General features: G+C 40.5%; 1 protein-coding gene across 1 annotated transcript in view; it reads right to left on the bottom strand.

The window, feature by feature from the left end:
- The window catches only part of CFAP54 (cilia and flagella associated protein 54), a 394557-nt gene that overhangs the window by 158041 nt on the left and 211195 nt on the right, over positions 1-25321 (bottom strand). The window contains exons 40-41 of the mRNA XM_066591462.1: positions 6012-6120; positions 2794-2937 (exon numbers count right to left, since the gene is read on the bottom strand). Coding sequence (XP_066447559.1) covers positions 2794-2937; positions 6012-6120 — 253 coding nt within the window. The remainder of the gene's footprint in view (positions 1-2793; positions 2938-6011; positions 6121-25321) is intronic.

Here is a 25321-nt window from a genome sequence, read left to right as displayed (position 1 = left end):
CTTTGCCATTTCATTCAAGCTCTCACATCCTACAAGACTATGCACTCGCCAGATGACGGTAGTACAGTGCGGTGTGCTCGCCAGCGAAAAAACGCAGCTAGCTGCAGTAAATGATTTTGGTGCGCACATAAAATGCCGAACGCAGATAAACGCGATCTGCGAATCGTCGTGTCCTATAATTTATCGCATATCCGCATAAAAAGCGGACATGTGACCGATACCATAGCGAACCATCGGTTCTATATATGCGCGAATTGCATGCGCATGCGCAAATCGCGCGAAAAAATGCCCGTCTGAGTAAGGCCTTTCTCTGCACAGCACGCAGTGTGAGCCCCATACACTAGCATATGAAATGCTATCCATATGCAATACATTGAGTATGGGTGGCGTTTTTCATACACAATAACGCTATAAAACAGAGCGGGGAATTTTAAAAGAAAAAAAGAGTCACACTGCGCATGTCCATATGCGTGTGATACGCGGGCATGTGCAGTAGACTCACAGCCATAGGCCTTAGTCACACGGGCGTTTTTTCACGCGATTTGCGCATCGCATGACGGATGCGCATGCGCAAATCGCGTGACCGGCGCCGAAAAATCGGCCCAAAAATCGCCCGAAAATCTGCTCCTAGCCGCGTTTCATTAGAAACGGGCCGGAGCTGTCCAGCGCATTGCATTCAATGGAGCCAGCAATACAGCGGCTCCATTGAATGCAAGCGCTGCGGGCGAGTGTGGGATGAATTGTCGGGAAGGGGTTAAATATATAACCCCTTTCCTGCAATGCATCCTGAAAAGTGAAAAAATAAAAAAAATGTATGTACTTACCTGCTCCCGGCAGCTGGAGATCCCGGCGGCCGGCCTGCAGTGGGTGTGAAGGGGGTGTGACTCAGGCTTGCCCCTGATTGGCTCAGCGCTGAGCCAATCAGAAGCAAGTCTCAGTCACACCCATTCATGAATTCATGAATGGGTGTGACTGAGATCAGCCTCTGATTGGCTCAGGCTGAGCCAATCAGGGGCAAGCCTGAGTCACACCCCCTTCACACCCACTGCAGGACGGCCGCGGGGATCTCAGGCTGCCGGGAGCAGGTGAGTACATCCTTTTTTTTTATTTTTTCACTTTTCAGGATGCATTGCAGGAAAGGGGTTATATATTTAACCCCTTCCCGACAATTAACCCCGCGCACGCCGGCAGCCCATTGCTTTCAATGGAGCGGCTGTATTGCCGCTCCATTGAATTCAATGGGCAAACATCGTTCTTCTCTGCCACAGCTGTTCCAGCTGTGGCAGAGAAGAATGATTTGTCTTCTATATGTTCTCATTGGGGTCGGCGCTGCTGCCGCCGGCCCCATTGAGCGCATATAGAGAAGAGAACAGGAATCGCAGATCGCAGATAGGTGCGATCTGCGATTTCTGTTCTCTAATTTATCGGACGAGCGCATAAAAAGCGCTCATGTGTCCGATACCATTGCAAAGCAATGGTTTTAAAAAATCGCCGGACGCATGCGCAAATCGCGGCAATAAACGCCCGTGTGACTGAGCCCATACGCAGTTTCTGCTGGCAGACCTGCTGTTTCTGAGATTGGGAGACCCGCAGCGTTTAACAGATACGGCCGTGGATATGAGACCTGAGGAACAATAAGACATTGTAACTTTTTGTATTTAAACATGTATCTCTGTTTGTGATGTTTATTGTTCATGTCTGTCTCTATACAAATCCCAATACACTGTGACAATTATATACTTTATGCAATATGCATCTTACACACGCATTCTTTATTTTATTTCTTGTGTCTAACCTTAAAATCTGACACAGTAAGAAGGTAGGTAAGAATCCGTACACCCTGTGGCTCTGCAGCAGCTTTGATTGTAACCAGCTGGTTAGTGCATATGTGTATTGCTGTAATGTTTGCAATGATTGTAACAAGTTTCATGCTCTTTTCATTGTACTGCATGAATGACATGCAGTTCCCTGTGTGTGCGAACAAAGTATCCCTTTGAGTATAATTTATCATTGAAGTCTTGTAACTGACGGAAGTAAGAATTAACCATCGATTTCTCAAATACTGTTATCAGTATACATGTGATTCTTGATAAAATATAGCCATAAGTAGCTCTCCATTTAAAGTGGGTCCGTAAAATGAAGTTCCTATGACACTGATCTCTTGTAATCTCAGACAGTTAGGATGTTTTTGTACCACTACTGTACACTTATTTCTGGGAAATCCTTTTGAGCTATATATTCCAAGACTGCTGGAAGTAATTTCTAACAATGTACTATAGTTTGGGATATAGTTTTGACATTTTACTATATTGTCAGAATGCTAACAAAGATGTTGTATTGGATTGCTGCCCAAGTTACATATATGGCTGCATAGTCTTTCTTTAATTTTCTGACCACCTGTCTACATTCACAGGGGTATACCAGAGGCAATGGTTTTTTTTTTCCAGTTTCACCCATTCACTGAATAGGTGAAAATTGGTAGATGTGAGGGGGTTCAATCACTGGAACCCCCACCAAGGCAGCAGAGCGGAGGTTGTGCAGGTGTAATGCCACTCCATTCATTTTAATGAGAGAGCTGAAGATTGGCCAAGCCAGTGGATGGGTGAAAACATGGAAAAACATTAAGCCTTCAAAACACCCATTTAAGTTGACCTGTGTAGAATTCAATCCTTCCGATATAGCGATACTACTACTAATAATGTATGTATTCTTTCCTACATGGCTGCTACTGTTTTACATTCAGATACAGAATATTTGCAATGCAGTATATACAGTATATATAGCTTTATGTACCTTGATCATAAGCTAAGAACAGAGTGAGTAGTTTTCTGCTATGTTTTAGTGCTCGGCTTGAATATTTAGATTTCTGTAAACTTTCATGGAAGCAAGCAAATGTATCCAACAAATCCAGGGGAACACATGTAAGTGCTTTACAACCTGCAGTGAAAGGAAAACATATTTTTTGCATAATATTCTAAAAGGCACATACTTTGATACTTTGGCTCCCTTGATTTATCAAGTGGTTTGCCATCGGATATTTAAGAATTTCTACACAATTGCATCCCCAATTACTGAATTTTGTTTCAACTAGCTAAAAATGCACTAGGATTCAACATACTATGTATACTATATGCAACATTCAATACATATCAACAGACAAGCAGTGGCATTTATGCCTCATACAGATGGCACAACTGTGTATAGGAGGCTCTCCCTGACACTGTTCTACAGAGTCATATGGATTATGCAGGCTTCTGCATGGTGCTCCAACATATTACAGGTGCGGAGATCCCTACTGATCGCTGAAACTAATGACAAAAGTGCTCATCTGAGCACTATGTCCATTCAGCTGTTTCTGTCACTGCTCTGAGCATTGTACAGACTCCATAAAAAGTTCATGGAGTCTGTATGTTGTTTGCAATGACAGCCAAATGGGCACAGCGCTCCGCATCTGGACCCCTCAGATCACAAATTCTGACATATCACTATGACATGTCAGACTTTTTTTTAATGTTTAGTTATACTATACAAGTATATTAAACCCTTAATTTATAATTAATATTACATTTCTTTTTTTGGAGCCTGAAATTTTTATTTTAGTGCAATCTGGGTGGAAGGCAAATTTGATGTCTACTTACAAAAATAATAAATAATTTCAGACAGCCAATAGTGCTATGATAACAAGTATATAATAAGGTAACAGATACAAAAATTATCTGTAGAAGAGACTTTATGGGTTTTCTTGGGGAATATGGATAAGGACCTATAGTGTCATCCTACAAAAGTTAACATTACTGTTTGGTTAAATGCTGAAACTTCTACATAAAGACGCTGTGGAAGGAAACATCTTTCTAGCCACACAAAGTTGGAGGGGTAAAGTCCTAGATAGTCTTCATTCTGATATGACAGTTAAGACTCATACATAGGGCTGTATTATAGATCCGTTTTGTACAGGCAGAAATAGGGCAACCACAGAAGTGCATGGAGCCTTAAAGCACCTCCATATGCCTGCATATTATGCTGCAATCTGAAGGGGTTTTCCTCTAAAAGTATTGCTTCTAAGGCAAACCATCTCCCTCATATACTGCTTGTGACGCATCACGAGGTGGCACAGGAACTCTGGCCAGTTCTGTAGTATATGTAAGGGATTCTGTATGCTGTCATACACGCCTCTTCCATATGCATGAAACCTTGTTTGTTTAAAGAAATGTTGCTTGTTGTTTCTCAGTGGAAAATACTAAATATTGCATTGTTTATTAACTTGTTCATTGTATACTGAAAAGTGAAGCAACTCTCTGATATACTCTGCACTTAATTTATTTACAATATTCAGGGTCTTTGCTTGCTATCAGTGAAGAAAAACATTAGAAAGATCTACTAATGCTTTCCAATATTTACAGTGCAGACTTCGACCAGGCGCTATAAAAATGCAACAAATGCATTGCTGTGGCCCTTGCTTTATTATAGAGTTGGTGCACATGTAACCCTTTCCAATCCACTGTCTAACGTCTTAAAACATTATGTACAACTCCGATGTTGGAAGACGTTTGTTGGGGTTCTCTTACAGTATATTGCCAGCCTCTCTGCTGTCAGAGCCTATCTAACGTGTCACCTCATGCAGTACTGGCTTTGCAGTAAAATGCATATTGTGGCATTTTAAATCATATTCCTTTTCACTAAACCATGCCCTTTTCTGGTAAGCCACACCCAGTTGCTCAAGAAGGTGCAAAAAGTCTCCAAGACAAATAATAAATGCGGTAAAAGGCCATTTTTTGTCTTAAATTGATCAGGATTCTGTCCCATTAAGCTTACAAATCTGCCACTTTCTTTACATCCAGATGCAGAAAACCTTTCCTGATTTAATGTTGCTGACATAATGCTACATGCTACTGATGTATAAGCCATAATTGCAGCTTGACATTTATTAGTTACAGGTTATCTCTACAAAATATATATTGTATTTCCCTTACTATGAATTAGTATATTTAAACAAAGGCTGAGTAGTGTATTCCCTAATCCAGTATATCTATCTATTCTGTTAAATACTAAACAAATGAATGAAAATGAATATTAATTTAAAAAATGCAATAATCTAATGGGGAGTAATGGACCACAAAAAGGTGTTGGGATTTCTGCTCAGGATGTGTAGCAAGCAACATGTAACAGAATGTATCCTTGTACATAGAATAAAAGTGTAATCTCCTGCATTCAACATGACTTCATTCAGATGCAGCATGGCTCAACAGTTAAAGGGGTTGTCCCGAGGCAGCAAGTGGGTCTGTACACTTCTGCATGGCCATAATAATGCACTTTGTAATGTACATTGTGCATTAATTATGAGCCATGCAGAAGTTATAAAAAGTTTTATACTTACCTGTTCCGTTGCTGGCGTCCTCGTCTCCATGGTGCCGACTAATTTTCGCCCTCCGATGGCCAAATTAGCCGCGCTTGCGCAGTCCGGGTCTTCTGCAGTCTTCTATGGGGCTCCGTGTAGCTCCGTGTAGCTCCGCCCCGTCACGTGCCGATTCCAGCCAATCAGGAGGCTGGAATCGGCAGTGGACCGCACAGAAGAGCTGCGGTCCACGGAGGAAGAGGCCATCTTCAGCGGTGAGTAGAGAAGTCACCGGAGCGCGGGGATTCAGGTAAGCGCTCCGGTGAGCTTTCTTTACCTCCCTGCATCGGGGTTGTCTCGCGCCGAACGGGGGGGGGGTTGAAAAAAAAAAAAACCCGTTTCGGCGCGGGACAACCCCTTTAAATGTTTTTGGAAACAATGGGAATTTATTGATAATCTATAATATGCCACGCTCTATTTTAGAAATCTGCATTTGATGAATGTAGTTATATGGCACTATGTCAAGCAAATACCACAACCCATCATCTAGTGGTTAAAGTGGTTATGTAAGATAGTCCACTTTATATAAACAGCACAGTGGTCTAGACAGAACATTGCATGGTTTATTTGCTTTGGATACAAATACATGTCACAAAAAGAGATGTAGCTCAGCTCTGACCCGAATGAACAATGTGTCCTCTCTGATCAATATCGGCTCCAGAGTTCCTCACTTTATTACTGATTGTGCCAACATGCGGTTGTTTTCCGATGTAATTTCTGCAATGCATCTAAAGAGCAAACGAGAACAGAGAACATTTCTGAAGGCTTATGTTAACAAATCTTTTTAGCAATTTATGATGTGCATGTTCTTCAAATACTATAATAGCGATGTTGCTTTATAGATAATCCAGTGTGGGAGACGACAGACTGATGTTAATCTTGTCCTTTAGTAAAAATATCATAACTACAATTTATGTTTAACAGGGAAATCTAACAAAATAAAAAAGCTGTGTTATGTTCTTTTTATGTTAAACAGAAGGAAAGGTTATTGCAAATAATATGTTTTTATCAAAAACAGAAAAACAATGTTGACAACAGAAAACATTTCTTATATCCTGCAATTCTGTTCATAGAAGTAAATGCAACATAAGAGCATAAACTTATAACAAGATGACAATAATGAACATGATGTTACCCTGATAATGTGGAGACAACAAGGGAGCGTAAACAGAAAGTTTAGAAAGATAGTAGAATGCAACAAAATTGTGCTCCATTGATACTGACTTCATACATTTTTATTTGTTTAAACCCTTATGACAGGGATTTTTTTTGTTGTCAATCTATCAATGGCACCATTATGGTGGGTGGAAAAAAACAGCAATTCCACAATTTTGGGGGGTTTAGTCTTTATAAGATTCATAGTGCAGCCTGGTGAATAGCTGTTCGTTAAGAGTCCTGAGTGACAGACTCTTGCCAATCAAATAAAAGCTAATAATCAATTCAGGCTGGCAAGTCAGGCAAAAAGCAATAAAAAACGATTTTGGTGGTATGTCAAATGCAAAAGAAAAGTCAAAGATGCTATAGGGTATTTACAGGATGAAAATGGTGAATTGGATAAAAATTATGTTGAGAAGGTTGAACTTTTAAATTCCTATTTTGTATCTGTTTTCTGTCAGAAAGTAAATGCAACATCAACTGATCTTCTCTGTACTACAGAAGGAATAAAAGAATGCCGGCTATCTATAAGCAGAGAGATGGTTAGCTTAGCTAACTTAAATGAATTCAAGTCCCCAGGTCCAGGTGAATTACATTCTAGGATACTAAAGGAAGCAGCAGAGGTAATTGTTGAACCACTCTCCGTAATCTTTCAAAAGTCCTGGAGTTTGCAAAAAACACATCATACTAGACTAATGTAGTTTCCTTTTATGACAGAATCACGGACTGAGTCAATCAGGGAAATGTAGCAGATATAGTATATCTTGACTTTAGTAAAATATTTGACAAAGAATATCACCATCTTTATTGAAAAAACTGACCAAATATGGGATCAACAAAGCAAATGTTACTTGGATTCACAACTGGCTGAGTGATTGTACTCAAAGAGTGGTCATAAATGGCTGCACATCCAATTGGAAGAATGTGGCAAGTGGGGTACCACAAGGCTCTGGCCCAGTGTTGTTCAACATTTTTATAAATAATCCAGATGGGCAAATAGAGGGGAACTGATTAAATTTGCCACTGATACAAAGCTAGGAAGGATAGCTAACACTAGAGATGAGAGAAAGAAGATTCAAAAAGATCTAAAAAAAGCACATACAGAATGGGAGGAATTGAGCTAAGCAGCAGCACATGTGAAAAAGACTTGGGTATACTAATAGATTCTAGACTGAACATAGGTCAACAGTGTGATGCAGCAGCAAAAAAGGCAAACACTATTCTGGGATGTACTAATAGAAGCATAGAGTCTAGATCATGTGAGGTCATTATCCCCTTCTACTCTTCCTCAGTCAGACCTCATCTGGAATACTATGTCCAGTTCTGGGTACTCCAATTTAAAAAAAATACATCGACAAATTGGAGAAAATTCAGAGAAGAGTTACCAGGATGGTGAGGGGTCTGCAAACCATGTCCTATGAGGAATGGTTACAGGATCTGGAAATGTTTATCTTGTAAAAAAGAAGACCGAGAGGAGGCTTAATAGCTGTGTACAAATATTTGAAGGTCTGCCCTAGTGCAGAGGGATCAGCCCTATTCTCATTTGCACAAGCAAAGACTAGAAGCAATGGAATGAAACTGAAAGGGAGGAGACGCAGAGGGTGATCAATGAGTGGAACAGGTTGCCACAGGAGATGGTGAATTCTTCTTTAATGGAAGTCTTCAAATAGAGGCTGGATAGACATCTGCCTAGGATGACTTTGTGAATCCTGCATTGAGCCGCCCACTGTTCAAGCTTTTCTAGATCTTTTTGAATCCTCTCCTTGAAGCATCAAAGGTTGGTTCATAAAATGAGAATGCTTGAACTGGCCAACAATGTGTGCAAGTGGGTAAGTAAATGGCTCAGTGATAGACAGCCAAGGATAGTTATTAACGGTACATACTCTGAATGGGACACTGTTACCAGTGGGGCACCATGAAGGTAAGTGTTGGATCCTATTCGGTTTATTATATTTATGAATGTCCTTATAGAGGGATTGTACAGTAAATATCAATATTTACAGATGACTTGAAGTACTCTATAAAGTACTTAACACAAAATAGGACAGTTTATTGTTATAAATGGATCTGCATAAATTGGGGGCTTGAGCAGAATAGTAGCAAATGAGGTTTAACACTGATAAGTGTAAGGTTATGCCCAGGGAAGGAAAATACATGTTACCAGTACATACTAAATGTTGAATAAAACTGACATAGAAAAGGACTTCGGAATTTTAATTGACTGCAAACTTAAGTGGAGCAACTAGTGTCAGGCAGATACTGCCAAGGCAAATTCGATCTTGAGGTATATCAAAAGAGGCACAGATGCACACAATGAAAACATTTTACTTCCTCTTTACAAAGCAATAGTCCGACCACACATGGAATATTGTGCACAAGTTCATTTTTTGTTATTTTAGATATATAGGACGAGTGTAAAAATCTTTAAACCTTTAAAGGTCAAGGAAACATTAGTGCATGAAAAATCAATGGACACAAATTTTTTACCAAGGAAGGTCTCACACAGATGGAGTCTAATTGCAGAATCCTACTGAGGTTTTTTATCATGGCAACGCGCCAGGTAATCCCAAAAAAGTGGAAAACCACCACTCCACGCTCCAGATTGATGTGGTTAGAGGCACTGGACCAAATTAGATATATGGAAGAGATGTGCGCCAGAGATGAACTTTGCTACAACAAATAAACGGCGACTGGGTACACCTGGATTAATTGTAGAGACAGGGCAGAGATTTCTGAGTGGGTTCTAAACGGATCAGTCCCCCGACCCCGAACATCTGTAGCTTTGCCTTAGCGTCCCCAGATGGGGCCGAGTGGAGCAGCAGGAATGGTCGGGTTGATCCCTCTCCCCCCCCCCCCTCCATCTTTACCCTATCCCCCCCAAACCCTCTACTCCCCCCCCCTCTCTCTCTCTCAACTTTCTCTACTCTTTATCTTCCCCTCATTAACACTTTAAGTTTGACCCCATATGGGTCACATTGAAGTTAAGTTTGAAATCTTGGAAAGTTGTTATTTCTTAAACGGTTTACATAGTTAAACGACATCTTCAGTAGATAATTGAACTCAAGAACCAAAAATGAACACAAGAAAACTAGCATATTTGTTTAAAAGGACAATTTAATGTTTTACTGTTGTATTGCGGCCCCAAGAAGGGCCTATGCTGTTACTCGATATACAAAAAACAAATAAATACACTTTGAACCATAATTGCAGAATCCGCGATCGCCATCTGCGCGGAGGATCCGCGGTAAAATGCCAGCATTGAAAGGTATGAACTTTCGATTTTTCCTTCACACTTGCAAATACAAATTGCGCATTCCACGAGCGGAAGAAAAACCACAGCATGCTCTATTTTGCTGCAGACTCTGCACAGATGGTCTCTATTGAAGTCAATGGAGGTGTCTGACCTGCAGCTTATATGAAATTAACATTGTGTATGGCCTTAGCTTATTGACAATGCAGGAAATACAAGCAATGAAAAAGAAAACATGTACTGTAAAGAAAACATGTACTGCGCATGACCACTGGCGAGCCACCGCTGTCATTCGCAATACAGATAAATCAGGCACACAGGATGACTGGCCGGGTTCATAGCCGGAATTTGCTGTGGGCCCCTCGCATGCGGAATCCGACCCGTTCATGTGAACCCAGCCTAAGTCCCTGCAGGAAAAAATGATTCACTAAAGGCCCATTTACACTGGATGATTATCGCTAAAACTTCACTCATTGGCGACAGTTTAAGTGATAATCGGTGCGTGTAAATGGGCGCGGGGCACCCGTATTTCGGGCTCTTTTCGCTGATCATTAAAATCAAGTGAGCTTGATTTTAGGGATCAGTTTTATCAGTTGTTCTCCATGGGGGAGTGCTGATAGCATTATTTTTACCCTGGATAGCCTCCTGCTATTAGCCTGTGCTCAGTGAAGGCTTCATTAACATACATAATTGGCATTTAAGTAGCTGAGAAGCTACTTGAATACCAATTATTTTTTATGCAAAATAATCGCTCAAAGCTGTTGCTCAAACTGTCCTTTGAGTGATATTTGAGTGATTATCTGTTCATGTAAATGGGCCTTTAGTTGTTTTTTGATTTGCATTTTAATTCTCATGCGCCTAAAAGACCTTATATGTGCTGTGCCTCAAGTCCTTCACTGAGATTTGTGGCTGGGAGAGCATTCCCAGCACTGATCAACACAAGATCAGCTCCCCCCTCTCCTCTGTGAGAGGCTGTGCAGTCCTGCCTACTTAATGCTACACAGTACCATCTCTCCCTTTACTGTTTACTAATGGAACCTAGCTTGGTGGTGATGGAAAAGATAAGCACAGTGTAGTTGATTACAGTGCAGGGCTATCTCTAGATCAAATGACAAGCCGGAGAGAGATGAGCTGGGCTAAAAACTGAGCCTCATTGTACTATGATCTGGATGGAGAACAGAGTAGAGCATAACAAAACAGTACTAGAAGGTGCAATATACTGGGGAATGGGGGCTGATGAGATTATCTGCATCTCCCAACACTGTCATACAACCCTGTTTAATAAGGTTTCTCCCTCCAGACTTATCACAAGTTTTTTTTCTTCTTTTTTTACTACTTTCTGACTTGGAGTGACTATAATAAACAATGACAGATGAGCTTTCCTAAGACTGCACTTCCCTATTGGAAGATTCACATGCACTTACAAATGACTATGCTGATTTATTCCTGTCACTGCACGGATACCCTGAGTGGTCATGTCTCACAAATCCCTTGTCGTGTAATATGTTACCCCTCACAGCTGCTCCTTTAAAGACAGGAGAGTAGGCTAGGGGAGAGGCTGAGAAGCAGCCTTCAGTTTACTCTCACTGACCGATTTTGTAAATCTGTCAGTCCTCCAATCTGCAGTCCCTTGGAAAAGAATGCAAGGATAGAAACCAAAGGATAAGAAATGAAAACTAATTACAAAAAGTCTTCATTCTCAAAGACACATTGATTACAGAAAAAAAAGGAGTGCAAAGGTGTACATAGCCTTTAAGTATATTTTTAAAACCGCTTGTCAAGTCCAGACAGATGACATTTGGGGATGCAATGTGGTCATCTAGTTATAGTCAATGCCTTTTTATCTGTATCCAAAGTATATTGTCCTTTGCAGACAAAAATAGGTGTAGTGAGTCTGCAACATAGTATTATACGGTTGCCGTTTGTCATTTCCCTATTGTTTCATAAATTGGACATGTGAAAAATAAAATCACGCTTTTCGTTGCTGTAACTGTACTGCATTATGCCAATGGTGCAGCTGGAAAGCTACCAGTTCTACTGCATTTGACAAATGGCAAATTTATTTAATCACCTCATTATAATACTGGTAGCATGCAGTGGATGAGACTGAAGTATGATGGAGAGTTTGAACTCTGTTCATTAGTCAAAGAAATAAGACTTGCAGTAAATCAAGGTGACATCCTATCCTTAAACTTCATGAACACTTTGTAGGTAGGCAGTACTAAAATTATGTTATGTGCAGCCTTACGGCAGGAAGTACAAAGTCAAAATACTATGGCACTATCAAGCATGTATCAAAACAATTTCACAGAAAAAGTGCCCCTGCAGCCCATAATGACAAATTAAAACTCAGCATTGCTTTTAGTAACGCGCAGACAAAATTAAACATCGACTATACTTGGTGCAGCCTCACATGTGGCAGGTTTCTATATATCCAAATGGATTTCTGCAATCCCAAAGATATGAATCGGACAGAATTTTTTGCAACAAGTTTGCTGTGTGGGAACTTTGTGTTATACAGTACTATGAAATCATTTTGATACATGATGCCCAGGGCATTTCTAAATGTTTGGTATTAAAGTGGTTGCCCAATGAACATCAATTATTATCGCCTATCTATAGGACACATAATAAATATATGATTGCTGGGGATCTGACTAGGGAACCCCACCACTCACAAGTGCCCCTTTTTAATGGAGTGTGGTAATGCATGCGCAATTTTCTAAACGGTCCCAAGTTCAGCAGGACAGTTCCAGATTTGGGAGGCTTTCCTGTGATGCTTGCTGTATGTTCAGCCCTCCCACCACCGTGATGTTCTACATATAGGCTGTCTCCTTCCTCCAACTCCTGTTTGAGTACAGTGTGTCCAGAGTCAAGGAGGGGGATCAGCCCATGTATAGAGTGTAAGGTACAGTACAATCACTGTGGTGAATGATGAACAACGTTTCTGTAGCTGGGCCTGTAGGTGGAGCAATGTAACTGGAGCCACAGTGAATAGCACAATTAGGCTAAGGGGAAAGTACTATTGGGCCACAGAGGGGAGCACTATGGAACCACAGAGGAGAGCACGGGGGAACAGTACAACTTAGTGGGACAACAGAGGGGGCACTATAACTAAGTGGGAGTACTATTAGTAAGTTTAGACCACAGAGAGATCACTATTATTATGGGGTACTGAGAGGTTTATTGAGGGTAGCAGTACAATAAGGAGAGTGTGCAGTAATGAGTTATGTCTGGAAAAAGGTTTCATGGAGATCTGAGCCGAGATAGATGTCACGTGTTGTCACCAGATGTAATTCCACTGTAATCGCAATCACTGTATACAACTGGTATCTAAATATTATTTAAAGGTATTTTATGACTGCGAGGGGGGAGTCATTGAGAGGCACTGTTACTGTGAGGGGAGGTCACTGAGGGGCGCGATTACCGTAAGAGGTCAAAGAAGTTAGGAACATCACTGGTGCCTTTTAGGTCAGTAAGGCAGATGCAGCAGCCTGTCCTTGATGGAACAAGGCCTAGTCCATCTAATACATCCAATACAAGAAAAAGTAAATGAAGGTCAGGATTCAAAGTAGTGGCAGTATTTATTTTAGCAAGTTAAAGGGGTTGTCTCGCTGCAAACATCAACATTTTACATTAGCCCATTCCCCCTGTCACCCCCCTGGCATAAAATAGCATTTTAAAGCATTTTTTAAACCGCTTGCTACTCACCGATGTGATGAAAGATGAACTTATAAAATTCTTCTCCCAAGATGGCCGCCGGTCCATTCCCAGGGATGCACTGCGGTTTTCTCCCATGGTGCACCGCGGGTCTTCTCCCATGGTGCACCATGGGCTCTGTGCGTTCCATTGCCGATTCCAGCCTCCTGATTGGCTGGAATCGGCACACATGATGGGGCGGAGCTACGGAATGATGAGTAGAAGGGGGCGGAGCCAAAACGCAGCTCGTGCCCGGACCGACCAGAAGGAGAAGACCCTTCTGCGCAAGCGCGTCTAAAAAAGCAAGAAGACCCCGAAATTAGACGGAGCCATGGAGACGGGGACGCCAGCAACGGAGCAGGTAAGTGAATAACTTCTGTATGGCTCATAATTAATGCACGATGTATATTACAAAGTGCATTAATATGGCCATACAGAAGTGTATAACCCCACTTGCTTTCGTGAGACAACCCCTTTAATACACCAGCAGAAAAGAGCAATGATTCAACTCTACTACAGTTTTTTTCAGGCAGAATTTCTTGCGATTTTCCCCTCTAGAATAATGGAGAAAGAATAGGATATACTTTAAAGTATATACCATATAAGAATAGTATATATGGAAGAAATGAGCAAGGAAATACAGGAAGGTATGACTAAACATAAAAGCACAATCCGGCAGGTTTTCAAGTAACCGGTTTTCAGACATTTCCTAGAGCCAGGTCACTCGGCAGTCAGTTGAGACAGATCATTACGGAAAGGGGAGAGAGTGCGAGAAATTATTAAAGAAGGAGGAAATGAGGTGGATATATGTCCTGGAGACAATACACCCGAAAGGTCTTAACACTGATTTTGATATTTGTAGATTCTGATCATCTGATTGATTAGTGGCTGTTATCATGGCCATATTTGCCACTAGCTACCCGAAGACAGGTGCCTAGGGCAAGGCACTGCAGTGAATTTTTAATTTTTTTTCCATACATGGACATCACCCAGCGCTACAAAAACAGAACATCCATGATGCAGAGGACACTGAATCACTAGCTGATGAGCTGAAGAACACACATTTGCACATTTGTCAGCTGATCATGTGAATATTTACACGGCATGATGATCGAACTAATGAACATTCCTAAAGATGTTTGTGCCTCATTACTGGGCCAAATAAATGGGCACGAAAACTAAATTTGCACCCTGCTTTTGAATGTTTTCAGGTATACTACAAAAAAAAAGATATACCTATGTGTCAACTATATGCTGGATTCATTTTTTGTTTTTATACTTACATTGGGTGTTTTATTCTTCTGACATATGAAAACATAAGATTGCTTCTGATACTTTATCAATGTTGGCTTATCTATGTAGTAAACCCAGTTCTGGTACTGTATCAATGTAGTAAGCTTGGTTCTGGTATCGTATTTATGAAATTTGGTTTGGTGCTGTATCAAAGCTTGGTTCTGGTACTGAAGTTTGGTTTTGGTAATGTATCTTTGAAGTTAACTTGGTTCTAGTACTATATCTATTTAGTAAGTTAGTTTCTATTATGTCTATGTAGTAAACTCGGTTCTGGCATTGTATCTATGTAGTAAGTTTCGTTTGGTTACCATATATATTTAGTAAGCTCAGTTCTGGTACTGTATCTGTGGGCATATTCATAGCAAGCAGACATGGATTTTGCCATGGTTTTTAGAAGATAAATTCATGCAGAAAATTCCATGGTGAATTCAGCCGTGTGAACATACCTAAGACTTCTTGACATGCATGGTGTCTCACACAGTAGACTAGGCACAGATGAACCACATTGCTGTGGTCATGTGCAATGAGATCTGAAGAACATGTGGACAGGTGGAATCTCCCCAGGTTTTGATTATTATGGAGTTCTTCTCTGCACTTTACAAGTGATATTTAATGGCACGTTATCAGTTTAATATGTACTTGTTTGTGATTGGTTGGATTTTTGAACACACCTCTTTCTTGTATCTATATAATACGCGGTTTTATCTTTAAACCCTGCTTGAAAAAACTATAGCAGAGTCAAAATATTGCTGTTTTCAGCCAGTGTATATCCTTGCCTAAAATAAATACTGCCACTACTTGGAACGCCAACATCCATTATTACTGTGAGAGGGTCATTGAGAGGCACTATTACTGTGATGGGACACAAAGGGTGCAGCTAAGCATAAATGGGGCATGGCTTATCATAAAAATTTTCAAGCAACTAGAGTTGACCCCTTATTCATTTTTCAATAGTTGGGAGGCATGAACATGCAAAGTGTCATTCCTGTTATTGCCAATGGCACTAATAGCTATCTCTGTCATTCCCACAGACAATAACTCAGAAAAAAGGTAGATGCAATAGTTATATTTTGGTTATAATAGTAATCTTACCTAATATTACACAGAGTATTTTATCTTCTATGGTATAGAATTTAGGGTTTCTAGGGTATTTAAACATTCTTGGGTGGAATAGTCCAGTGATATTGCTTAGAATCAGTCTAAATATTTTCAGGGAGTCTGGATATAAAAGTCTAAAGTTGACAAGTGAACATCAGCCCTGCCAGTGATACTCATGGACTGCCCACAACCACTATCCTTGCAGTAGCATTCTGTCACAACCAACCACACATTTCCAAATAGCATATACAGTATGCTTATACCAAGGAGCTTTTCATAGCAGATTTCTAATTGTAGGCAGCTTCTATCAAGTCCAAAATGATGAGCACTCAAAAGATATTGGCAGTCCTCCATAGATCTTTTAGCATTGATACACTTCTGAGCATTAAACATTTCCTAAAAAGAATCTCAAAGGACTGTGCCAAAGTAGACATCCTATTTAATCTAGGCATTGGTATATTACTGCAATCATTTAATCTACAGCAAATCATAGCTATACACAAACACTGATACTTTTTTTCTGTGCTGACCGCAGCGCACTCGGAGTGTAAGGCACAATGCTTACGAGTGCTGAATAGGGTATATGACTGATGTGCCCAATTATTGAACTTAAGAACAGAATGGCTCCACAAACCTACACAGCAACTAAAATAAGAGTTTACAGTCCTTTAAATTGGCGCTGAACGAAAAAAAATTCTAAACTAATGATTAAAAAAAAAAAAACGGGAAAAGAACTGTAAGAGCTGAACAAGCACTATGACTGAATTCTTAACTTCCTTAAAATAACATTTAAAACTTAAAGGCACATTTCTAGGTCGTATTCCTGTACACAGAAAAAAAACAAAAGTAGACATTAAATTCTAGGCATAATCAAAATACATTCTGTTCTGTGGCTGCTCTCCAGTCCCACATTCTTTCTGTTAGCATAGGAGTAGGGAAACATATCATCCATACTTGTTACCCAAGAGGGGGAAGGGACAACAATTTGAGTGACTGCCCAGAGTACTAGCAACACAGTAATACATTGAGATTACAGCAAAAAAAAGGAAAAATGGTCCAGCACTGGGATAAAATCCAACTTTCTTACTGAGCAAAAATTAAAACGTGTTCATGCCATGAGTAAGAACCTTACCGTTGAAAACGTAGAGGCAGAAAACCTTTTGAAACTTGATTTGTAGCCATATACACATTTTATTTTTGCACTAAATAAGTTGTATTTTATCCCAGTGCAGGACTATGTTTTACTTTTTGCTACTTTTCTAAACTTAAGTTGGTGCTATCCGAACACAGTCATGTTGTGATACTGGACACTGCAATTTACATAGATGGTGAACACTGAATTACTCCTTTCTTGCTCATGGTAATAATGGTGAGGAGGAGTTATTGTGCGGCTTGCATCTAAAATAGATTTCTATAGAACTTGATTCTATTCTCTCATGACCAAGGCACCAGAATAGCAGCTGGCCATTAGTGTGGCCCCTGGACAGCACCTATCCGGCCACACTGGTTCTATGGGCCTCCAAAGAATTGCCTGAAACCATGTACCTAAATAAAAACTTTTTAAGTGACAAAAATAAATCAAATCATAAAAACTATACATTGTTTAACTCAGTATCTCTCCATTAATTCTATGCTGCCTTCAGACAGGGCAACACAGCAGACATGACAGAGATGCTTTGATGGGACTGTAAACCCAAAGTTTACTAGATGTCTTTTTGGAGTGCTACAACATTGCAGGATATAGACATTAAATAACCAGCAGAGTTGTTGATCCGGGTCTTGGAGTCAGGTAGGAACTTTCAAATGTTGATCCAGGAATTATTCTGACTGCCATTATGGAGTCGGGAAAGAATTTTTCCCTCCAAAATGGGGTAAATTGGCTTCTGCCTCACTGGGTTTGTTTTGCCTTCTTCTGAATCAACAAGGCAAGTGGAAACAGGATGAACTGGATGGACATTTGCCTTTTTCAGCCTAGCATACTATGTTACTATGTTATATTTCTGGCTTTAATCTCCATTTCTACATTACTTCACATATCTATAGTGTTGAGGACCACAAAACATATATATTTTTTAGAGATAGTTTTATTGTTTTATGTTGTACTGGTGTTGATTAGACCCTAAGCAAACCCAATGACCTTCGCATCAGTGCTATATAATACCATAATGACAGTGATGGGGATCACTGAGTGGAACAGGTTGCCACCGGATGTGGTGAGTTCTCCATCAACTGAAGTGTTCAAACAAAGGCTGGATAACTATCTATCTGGGATGACTTGGTGAATCCTGCATTGAGCAGGGGGTTGGACCAGATGACCCTGGAGGTTCCTTCCAACTCTACCATTCTATGATTCTATAATAATGTATGTAGGAATAGGGTAACTAAATCTGTGATTTGCTGCCTGGACAGATGTGTCTCAATAAAGACTTTCCATTTAGCAAGTAATTTTTTTGTCTGCTTTACTTTATGTCGCATATCCTCCACCCTCTTCATTCTTAATGTATTGGAGTAGACCTCTGTCACTTCAGCCACCATGGGTGGGTTTGGTTATAGCCAATTGCTCATCAAACATTGTTTGGCCACTAAAAGTAGAAAATGTACTACACAAGAAATGTGTTTATAGTTTGAATTGTGATCACCCGCCAACACTTCCAGGTTACAGTAATAAAATACATATGAAAGTGGATGTATCGGTAAGGAGAGCTGCCAATGACATTGTATAAAGCATAAGTGTTGTATGATGTCACATGTTCAAAGACGTGCCACTTATCTGCCATTGCAAGGTTACACTTAGGGCAGGCTGTCAATCTGCCTAGATTCCTTTCAGTGTGTTGTAAATTAAAGTCCAGATAAGCCCTATACATAAGCCTAAAAAAGGTCTCTGGTCAACGTTCATTTCTGAGTCACTTCTCTGACTTGAGCCTACCCATGTAACACCTTTAATGCAATCTCTTCGCCAGGAACAAATTTAGTCTACTGTGTTTCCCTGAAAATAAGACCTAGTAGAGTTTTCCGAAGTACTAAATATAAGCCCCCCCCCCGAAAGTAAGACCTAGCACTGTCCCTGCTGTGTGAGTCTGCTGTGATGAGCTCTCCCTGGTGGCCGGAAGCTGCAATACCGTCCCTGCTGTACAAGTGGTCCACGAACTGCTGTGGGTGATCGTTACAGTCTGTTAATTTTTTTGTTCGACAATAAATTCTTCATGGAAAAATAAGACATCCCCTGAAAATAAGACTTAGCACCTATTTGGGCGCAAAATTAATATAAGACACTGTCTTATTTTCGCGGAAACAGGGTAGCTACCCAAAGCAGTCATTGCCGCACTCCTCAACACCCGACTTTGGATACATCTATTTATTGAAGTGGTTTTGACCCTAAATAGCTTTAAATCCAGCAGTGCATCAAAAGCATTTTGACCATCTTCCTTTCTCACATTCTTTATTATAAGAATAAAGAATTCTTGTATTCTAAGAAGGGAAGACATTTCTAAGTAGGGAAATGGATGTCTCTTGATAAAGAGACTTCGTCACCATCCTTTTGCACGCCTCTCTGAGAGCAGCACAAGGTAGTACCAATGACAATGATCACAGTGATATGTCTGCTGTGTGGATCTGTGTAATAGTTTTGAAGAAAATGACATTTTATCAGTAGCAGCACATGAATAGAGGAGTACTTGAAGTAGTCCTGGATACTAATAAGCTTCAGACTAGCTACAAGCACTCTGCCCTTCAGCCACTGATTGACTGTTGCCTGCCTAATACTGTGTATAGAGTGAGATCAGAGTGGGTGTGGCCAGCCTGCCGCTTTTGGATATGCAAGACTAGTTATGCGTTCAGCTGCTACTAATAAAATTGCATTTTCTCCTAAACTACTACATAGGTATACACATCAGACATATTAGTGTAATCAGTGTGACAGGCACTGGCTTACCGCTAAGGGTCACTGGGGTCACAATTGTGACCCAGCCCCTTAGCTAGGGGGCCCACGGGAACCCCCAACTATATGCTGTTTAACCGCAACAGCCAATGGGCCGGCTCCAGGTGATGCTCATGGAGGAGAGGGCCCTTAACCTGGGACATTCGGCACCCAATTACAGGCTACAGGCTCCCCAGGCGCGTGGTCCTCCCTTCTACTGAGAGACTGCAGTTGTGATTCAGCATAACTGCAGTCTATCAGTGCACTTACAGCCGCACGATCGCTCCGGCATCTGATAGCGGAAGAGGGGATCGGACCATGTGGTGTATCCAAGGTATGTACCACATGTAATCATATATGTATAGCTGGTAAAAGTTATACCAGCTGTCCATATTATTATATATAGGAGATATATACAGGGGGAAGTACATCTCCTGTATATAGTGATACAGAGCATGCTGATATACCCTGGGTATCTCCTGTATATATCAGAGATGTATAGCTTATACAAACAGCATATATAATGATATACAGGTGACACACAGGTTATACCAGCATGCTTCAATCACTATATACAACAGAGATGTAGACGTTGTACCAGCAGTACATATATACTTATATACAGATGTCCGGGTTATACCTGCATGGTCCATATTACTATATACAGGAGATGTACATCCCTTTCTATATAGTGATATGCACCATGCTGGCATAATGTGGGTGTCTCCTGTATATAATCCTGTATGACCATGCTGGTATAACCTGGGTAATTCCTGTATATGATTGCACATGTTACACCTAGTCTAAAAAGTTTGTTTCTGTTGCAGTATTCCTTTTAAGTGCAAACGAATCTCATCCATGTCTGTGCCTTGTCATAAGTATGTATGTCATAAGTGTGTATACATATGCATGCCTCTTTAGTTCTACTCCATTTTTAGCTTGAAGAATAACCTGAGAGGTTCGCAAGCTCGCTATACCATCATGTATTTTTGTTAGCCATTATAAGTGATGATCATGTGTGTAAATGTGTTTTGCAGCTGTATGCAGCATGGTTTAGCTATAGGTAATGGTATAGGTGGAGGGGCCGGGCTGAACTTTTGTGCCTGGGCCCCTGAGCAGTTAGTTACGTCCCTCGTGACAGGCACTATATTATGCTGCTGCCAGAGAGCATAATATATTACACATAAAAAAGATGCTGACAGATTCCCTTTAAGCCAAAATCTAACATTATTTCCTCATAGGTCAGCCATGTCTTAGCGTCTTTATGTAACAATTGATCTGCTGAATTTCTCCCTTTCTCTTTCCATTCCTTGAACATATTATTGTCTGTTCCTGGCTGGAATTCAATGTGTGACCACAAAGGCATATACTTAGATAAAAGAAAGGGGAGGTGGAAGAGCTAGTGTGTTTCTTTCCATGCCACCAGGGTATCTCATAGAATTAATGAATGTTTCACTGTACTAGGCCAGTGGCGATATCTACTGTGTAGCAGGGATTTTAGGTCCCAAGGGGGTGCCAGTTATTTTTCAATTGTCAGATTGGAATAATAACTAGTATCAAATAACCAGTCCTTCATATGTCGAAGTAAGCACGCTAAATTGTATTCTCTAAGGTTGGGTAGGTTCACGCCTCCTCTTTCCTTAAAAGAAAAAAGCTTCCGTAATGCTATTCATAGTCTCTCTTCAAATGGATTTTGTAAAGGCTGTATTCACTTGTTTTACCTACCTATGTTTTTAATAAGATTGGAATAGTCTGTAAAGGGTAGAGAAGTTTACCAAAAGCTACCATTTTTATTAAATGACATCTACTTGAGAATAACAAGGGGAGGTTTTTCCTGCCGCCATATTTCCTTCTGTGTTTTCTGAAACAAGGTGAGAGGGATAGTTAAGTCTGTATACTGAGTCTACTGTGGTCCAATTTTGACACCCAGGTATGTGAGAAAAGAGTTAACTGGTTTTATTGGAACATCTATTTGAAACCAAGTGTAAGTGCGGGGCTTAGATTGTATCTAAGGGCTTTAAAGTATTAACTGGTATACTGTCTGGACCCGATGCATTGCCATTTAATCCTTGTCTTGAATTCTTCCTCCGTGGTGTCTTTAATCAGTAATGATATGTTCTCTCGTGTGAGTGTAAGTAAAGTTATATTGTACAGAAAAAAACAGCTACCTCCACCCAACTAGTCTTGTCTTGGTAAAGGTCTGCACAAAAATCTTGTAAAAGGGAATCTATACTTTCAGGATCAGTATGTATGTGACACTGATCCTTTAAGGAAGAAATGTGTAAGGATTTGTGTGCACCCCTCGCTAGATTACCCAGCAAAGTTCCTGCTTTGTTTCCATATCTGAATAGATCTGCATTGAAATGTTGAGGGCGCATATCTTCCCTCCTATCTGAGCAGAGTTCGAAATCTTCTTTAGCCACCATCCACTTCTGTTTTGTAGTGGCGAAGGGGTTAGAAACAAAATGAGAGTAGGCCTTTCTCTTTGTCACTTGCTAACTGGTAGTCCTGAGCTATATGATGCTTGAGTGTGCTTACATAGGAGATTAGAGTTTCCTTCAGAACCAGGCCGAAGTCCAATATAATTCAGGATCATGTTTATGGGGGCCATTGTCATTCATTCGAATTCCAGCCACTAAGCATTTTAGAGTTCTAAAAAGACATCATCTTTCATTACATATGAAGGAAATCTCCAAATGTAATCCGTACCAATCTGATACTTATTATATAAAGTTAAGGTTATGGGGGAATGGTCAGGAATTATCAATTGTTGTAATTCTGAACTTAATAAGCAGTGGCTAACTTGGTCTAAGATTAACACTGGCACTTAATTGCTAGACTTTTGAAAAAGTTTCTGTTATTATTTGGACCCTACATGCTACATATGGACCATGTCTTCCCATTATGTTCCAACAAAACATGAACCCCCTGTCCCTCATAATAATGACAGTTACTAATTATATTGCATATAAAGGTCCTATGCAATAGTATTAGAACTCCCGCTTACCCTGTCTTGCCAGGGATCCGTACATCACACCAACCCAGAACTTCTGCATTCTACAAAAATCAGCTTGTGTCAAGTGTGTTTTTTGTAGAAGTACAATGTGCGGGTGATATCTCTTAATATGTCTGAGGCCTTTGATTTTTTTTGTTAGGGGATCACAACCCCTTAACATCCCAGAGACAAGATGTTCATAAATTAGAAAAATAGGTAGATACTAGAATTGCATTGAAAATTTAGATTATTCAGTAGGGTAAGCAGGAATGGTTCAATAGTGCTATGTCTGGGCTGGAGCAATCTACACTCCTTTCCAGCTGATGACATGGCACAGAAATCATGACACAACAAAAAAATACATAAGAATATAATAGATATATCAGCTTAAAGAACAGTCAACCAGACTTAAACATAAGAGCAGATTATGAACAAAGAAATGTGCTCACAAAAAATTTCATCTAGGGGTGTACTGTGTATTTCAACCAAACAGTTTTTGAATGAATCTAATCAAAGCAGAAGGAAAAAATTATGATTTTTGTTTTTTTGGCAATTGTAACATTTTAAAAACAGTTTTTTTTGTACAGCACACATATGAATGAAGACTTGCCCCCCAAAATGGATACCCCTGTGTGTCCTGTGTTCAGAAACATACCCACTGTGGCCCTAATCTTATGTTAGTACGTACAACGAAGCCCAAACTGAAAAGAGCATTAAACTTCAACTGTATTTTAACTGTCCATTAACTGTCTTAACTGTCCATTGAATAACGGCCCTCGGTCATTGCTTCAGGCTTTCGGCTACCTCTAGTAGCCAGGAGCAAGGAAATTTTAAAATTTCCAGGGCCCTCCCCAGCTTCTGCGCTTGTGTCTGCCATTCTGGCAATGGGCGCATGCGCCGAAGATGGGGAAAGTTCCGCAAATAAAGATCCCATCAGGACACATCGTCGGTGGCCTTAAGTAAGTAATTTAACCTCCCATCACGGATAAGATCCGTGAAGGAAGGTGAAACTTTAACTTTTTTTTTACTTTTACGTGATCGCTGTTATCCATTGGATAATGAAGATCATGTGACCAAGAACCACGTACCGCGGCCCCTCGTGAAATCTCCAGACTCTCAGCTACGTTTGGTAGCTAGGAGCAGGGAGATTTTAAACTATTCCTGTAATTTGCGGCTTTTGCGCATGCTTCCGCCATAGAGGGGAGCTAAAACTTCAACTTTAAATTTACTTTAACGCGATCACTGTTATCGATTGGATATCCCGGCCCCCCATGACAGCTCCAGCAGCTTTAATTCCTGGAGTGAGCATGTTTTTACGGCCCTGGGGATTAAAGCCCAGCCAGCCAGGACGTAAAAACACTATGGTGTGGTTACTAAGGGGTTAATGAATGTTATATATTCTTCACCACTATCAGCTTTGCTGTACAACGTGCAGTAAGCCTCAAACCAGAGTCTAGGGGTGGCTTTAAGCAGCTATAAATTTATCAAAGTCTATTTCTATGCAGGGGATTTTTGATCTCTGTATTAGAACATCAGATCTCCTACCACTAGAAAGATATAATACGTGGATCTATTTATGACCACCTAATGTTAATTCACATTGTGTGCTTGTAAAGGGTGTATACAGCAGACTCAGGAGCCGAGTCCAGTCTGTATATGCGGTGGCTATCAGCTGTTTTGATAGCTGCTGATAACTTCTGTGATCAGGGATACCTCTGACCACAGCAGTTAACTGTTTAGATGCCACAGTGAAAGCTGACTGCGCGTCTAAACAGTCAGTGGGAGAGAGTCGCAATGCAATTAAAGGATGCTGATGGGCTAGCAGGATAGCCCGGAGCCTACTGAAGGGCATTTAAATGAATAACTGCTGCAATCTGAGCCAACATTCACTGTGTATGGATAAAGAGGGACAATTTTACTAAGCAGTGGCCATGAAGGAGGACACTATTGCTAAGCTATGGCCACAAAGGTGGCCACTATTATTACGTAGGGGCCACTACTACTAAGTGGGGGCCACAAAGGATGGAAGAATTCTTCATGATGGCCTGGAGCTGATTAGAGGAGAAAAAGGAAAGCGGACGTAACCAGAGATGACAGAGAAAACGTCACCCATGATTACTGGAGGTACCTGCACTGTAATCACTATCACTTTGTAGAACTAATATCTGACTATTGTATGGTATCTGCAATATGTAGAAGTATACTAAAGCTGAGCTGATGTAACGTATCTAATCTTAGCATGTTATAAATGTTGTCTAATAGAGTATATATATTGTTTTTTGCTCTTTTGGAGGAGGCCACAATTCAGAGTTTGGCTACGGGTCCCATGAATTCTATGTATACCCCTGCTCAGAACATCTACCTCATATGCTCAGTCCCATCACACAGTTTGTCCTATACAAGAACAGTGGAGTGGCCCTGCTATTGTGCAGTTAAGCCAATGAGAATCAGTGCACTAGAAGTGGCTCCTCGTCAGCACTGCACACATCAGATGGTTCTTCTGAAAGGGAATCAAAAGGACAC

The sequence above is a fragment of the Eleutherodactylus coqui genome, chromosome 2 (genome assembly GCF_035609145.1).
Source record: "Eleutherodactylus coqui strain aEleCoq1 chromosome 2, aEleCoq1.hap1, whole genome shotgun sequence".
NCBI lineage: Eukaryota > Metazoa > Chordata > Amphibia > Anura > Eleutherodactylidae > Eleutherodactylus > Eleutherodactylus coqui.
Note: the sequence above shows the minus strand (reverse complement) of the source record. Positions and strands in the feature narration are given on the sequence as shown.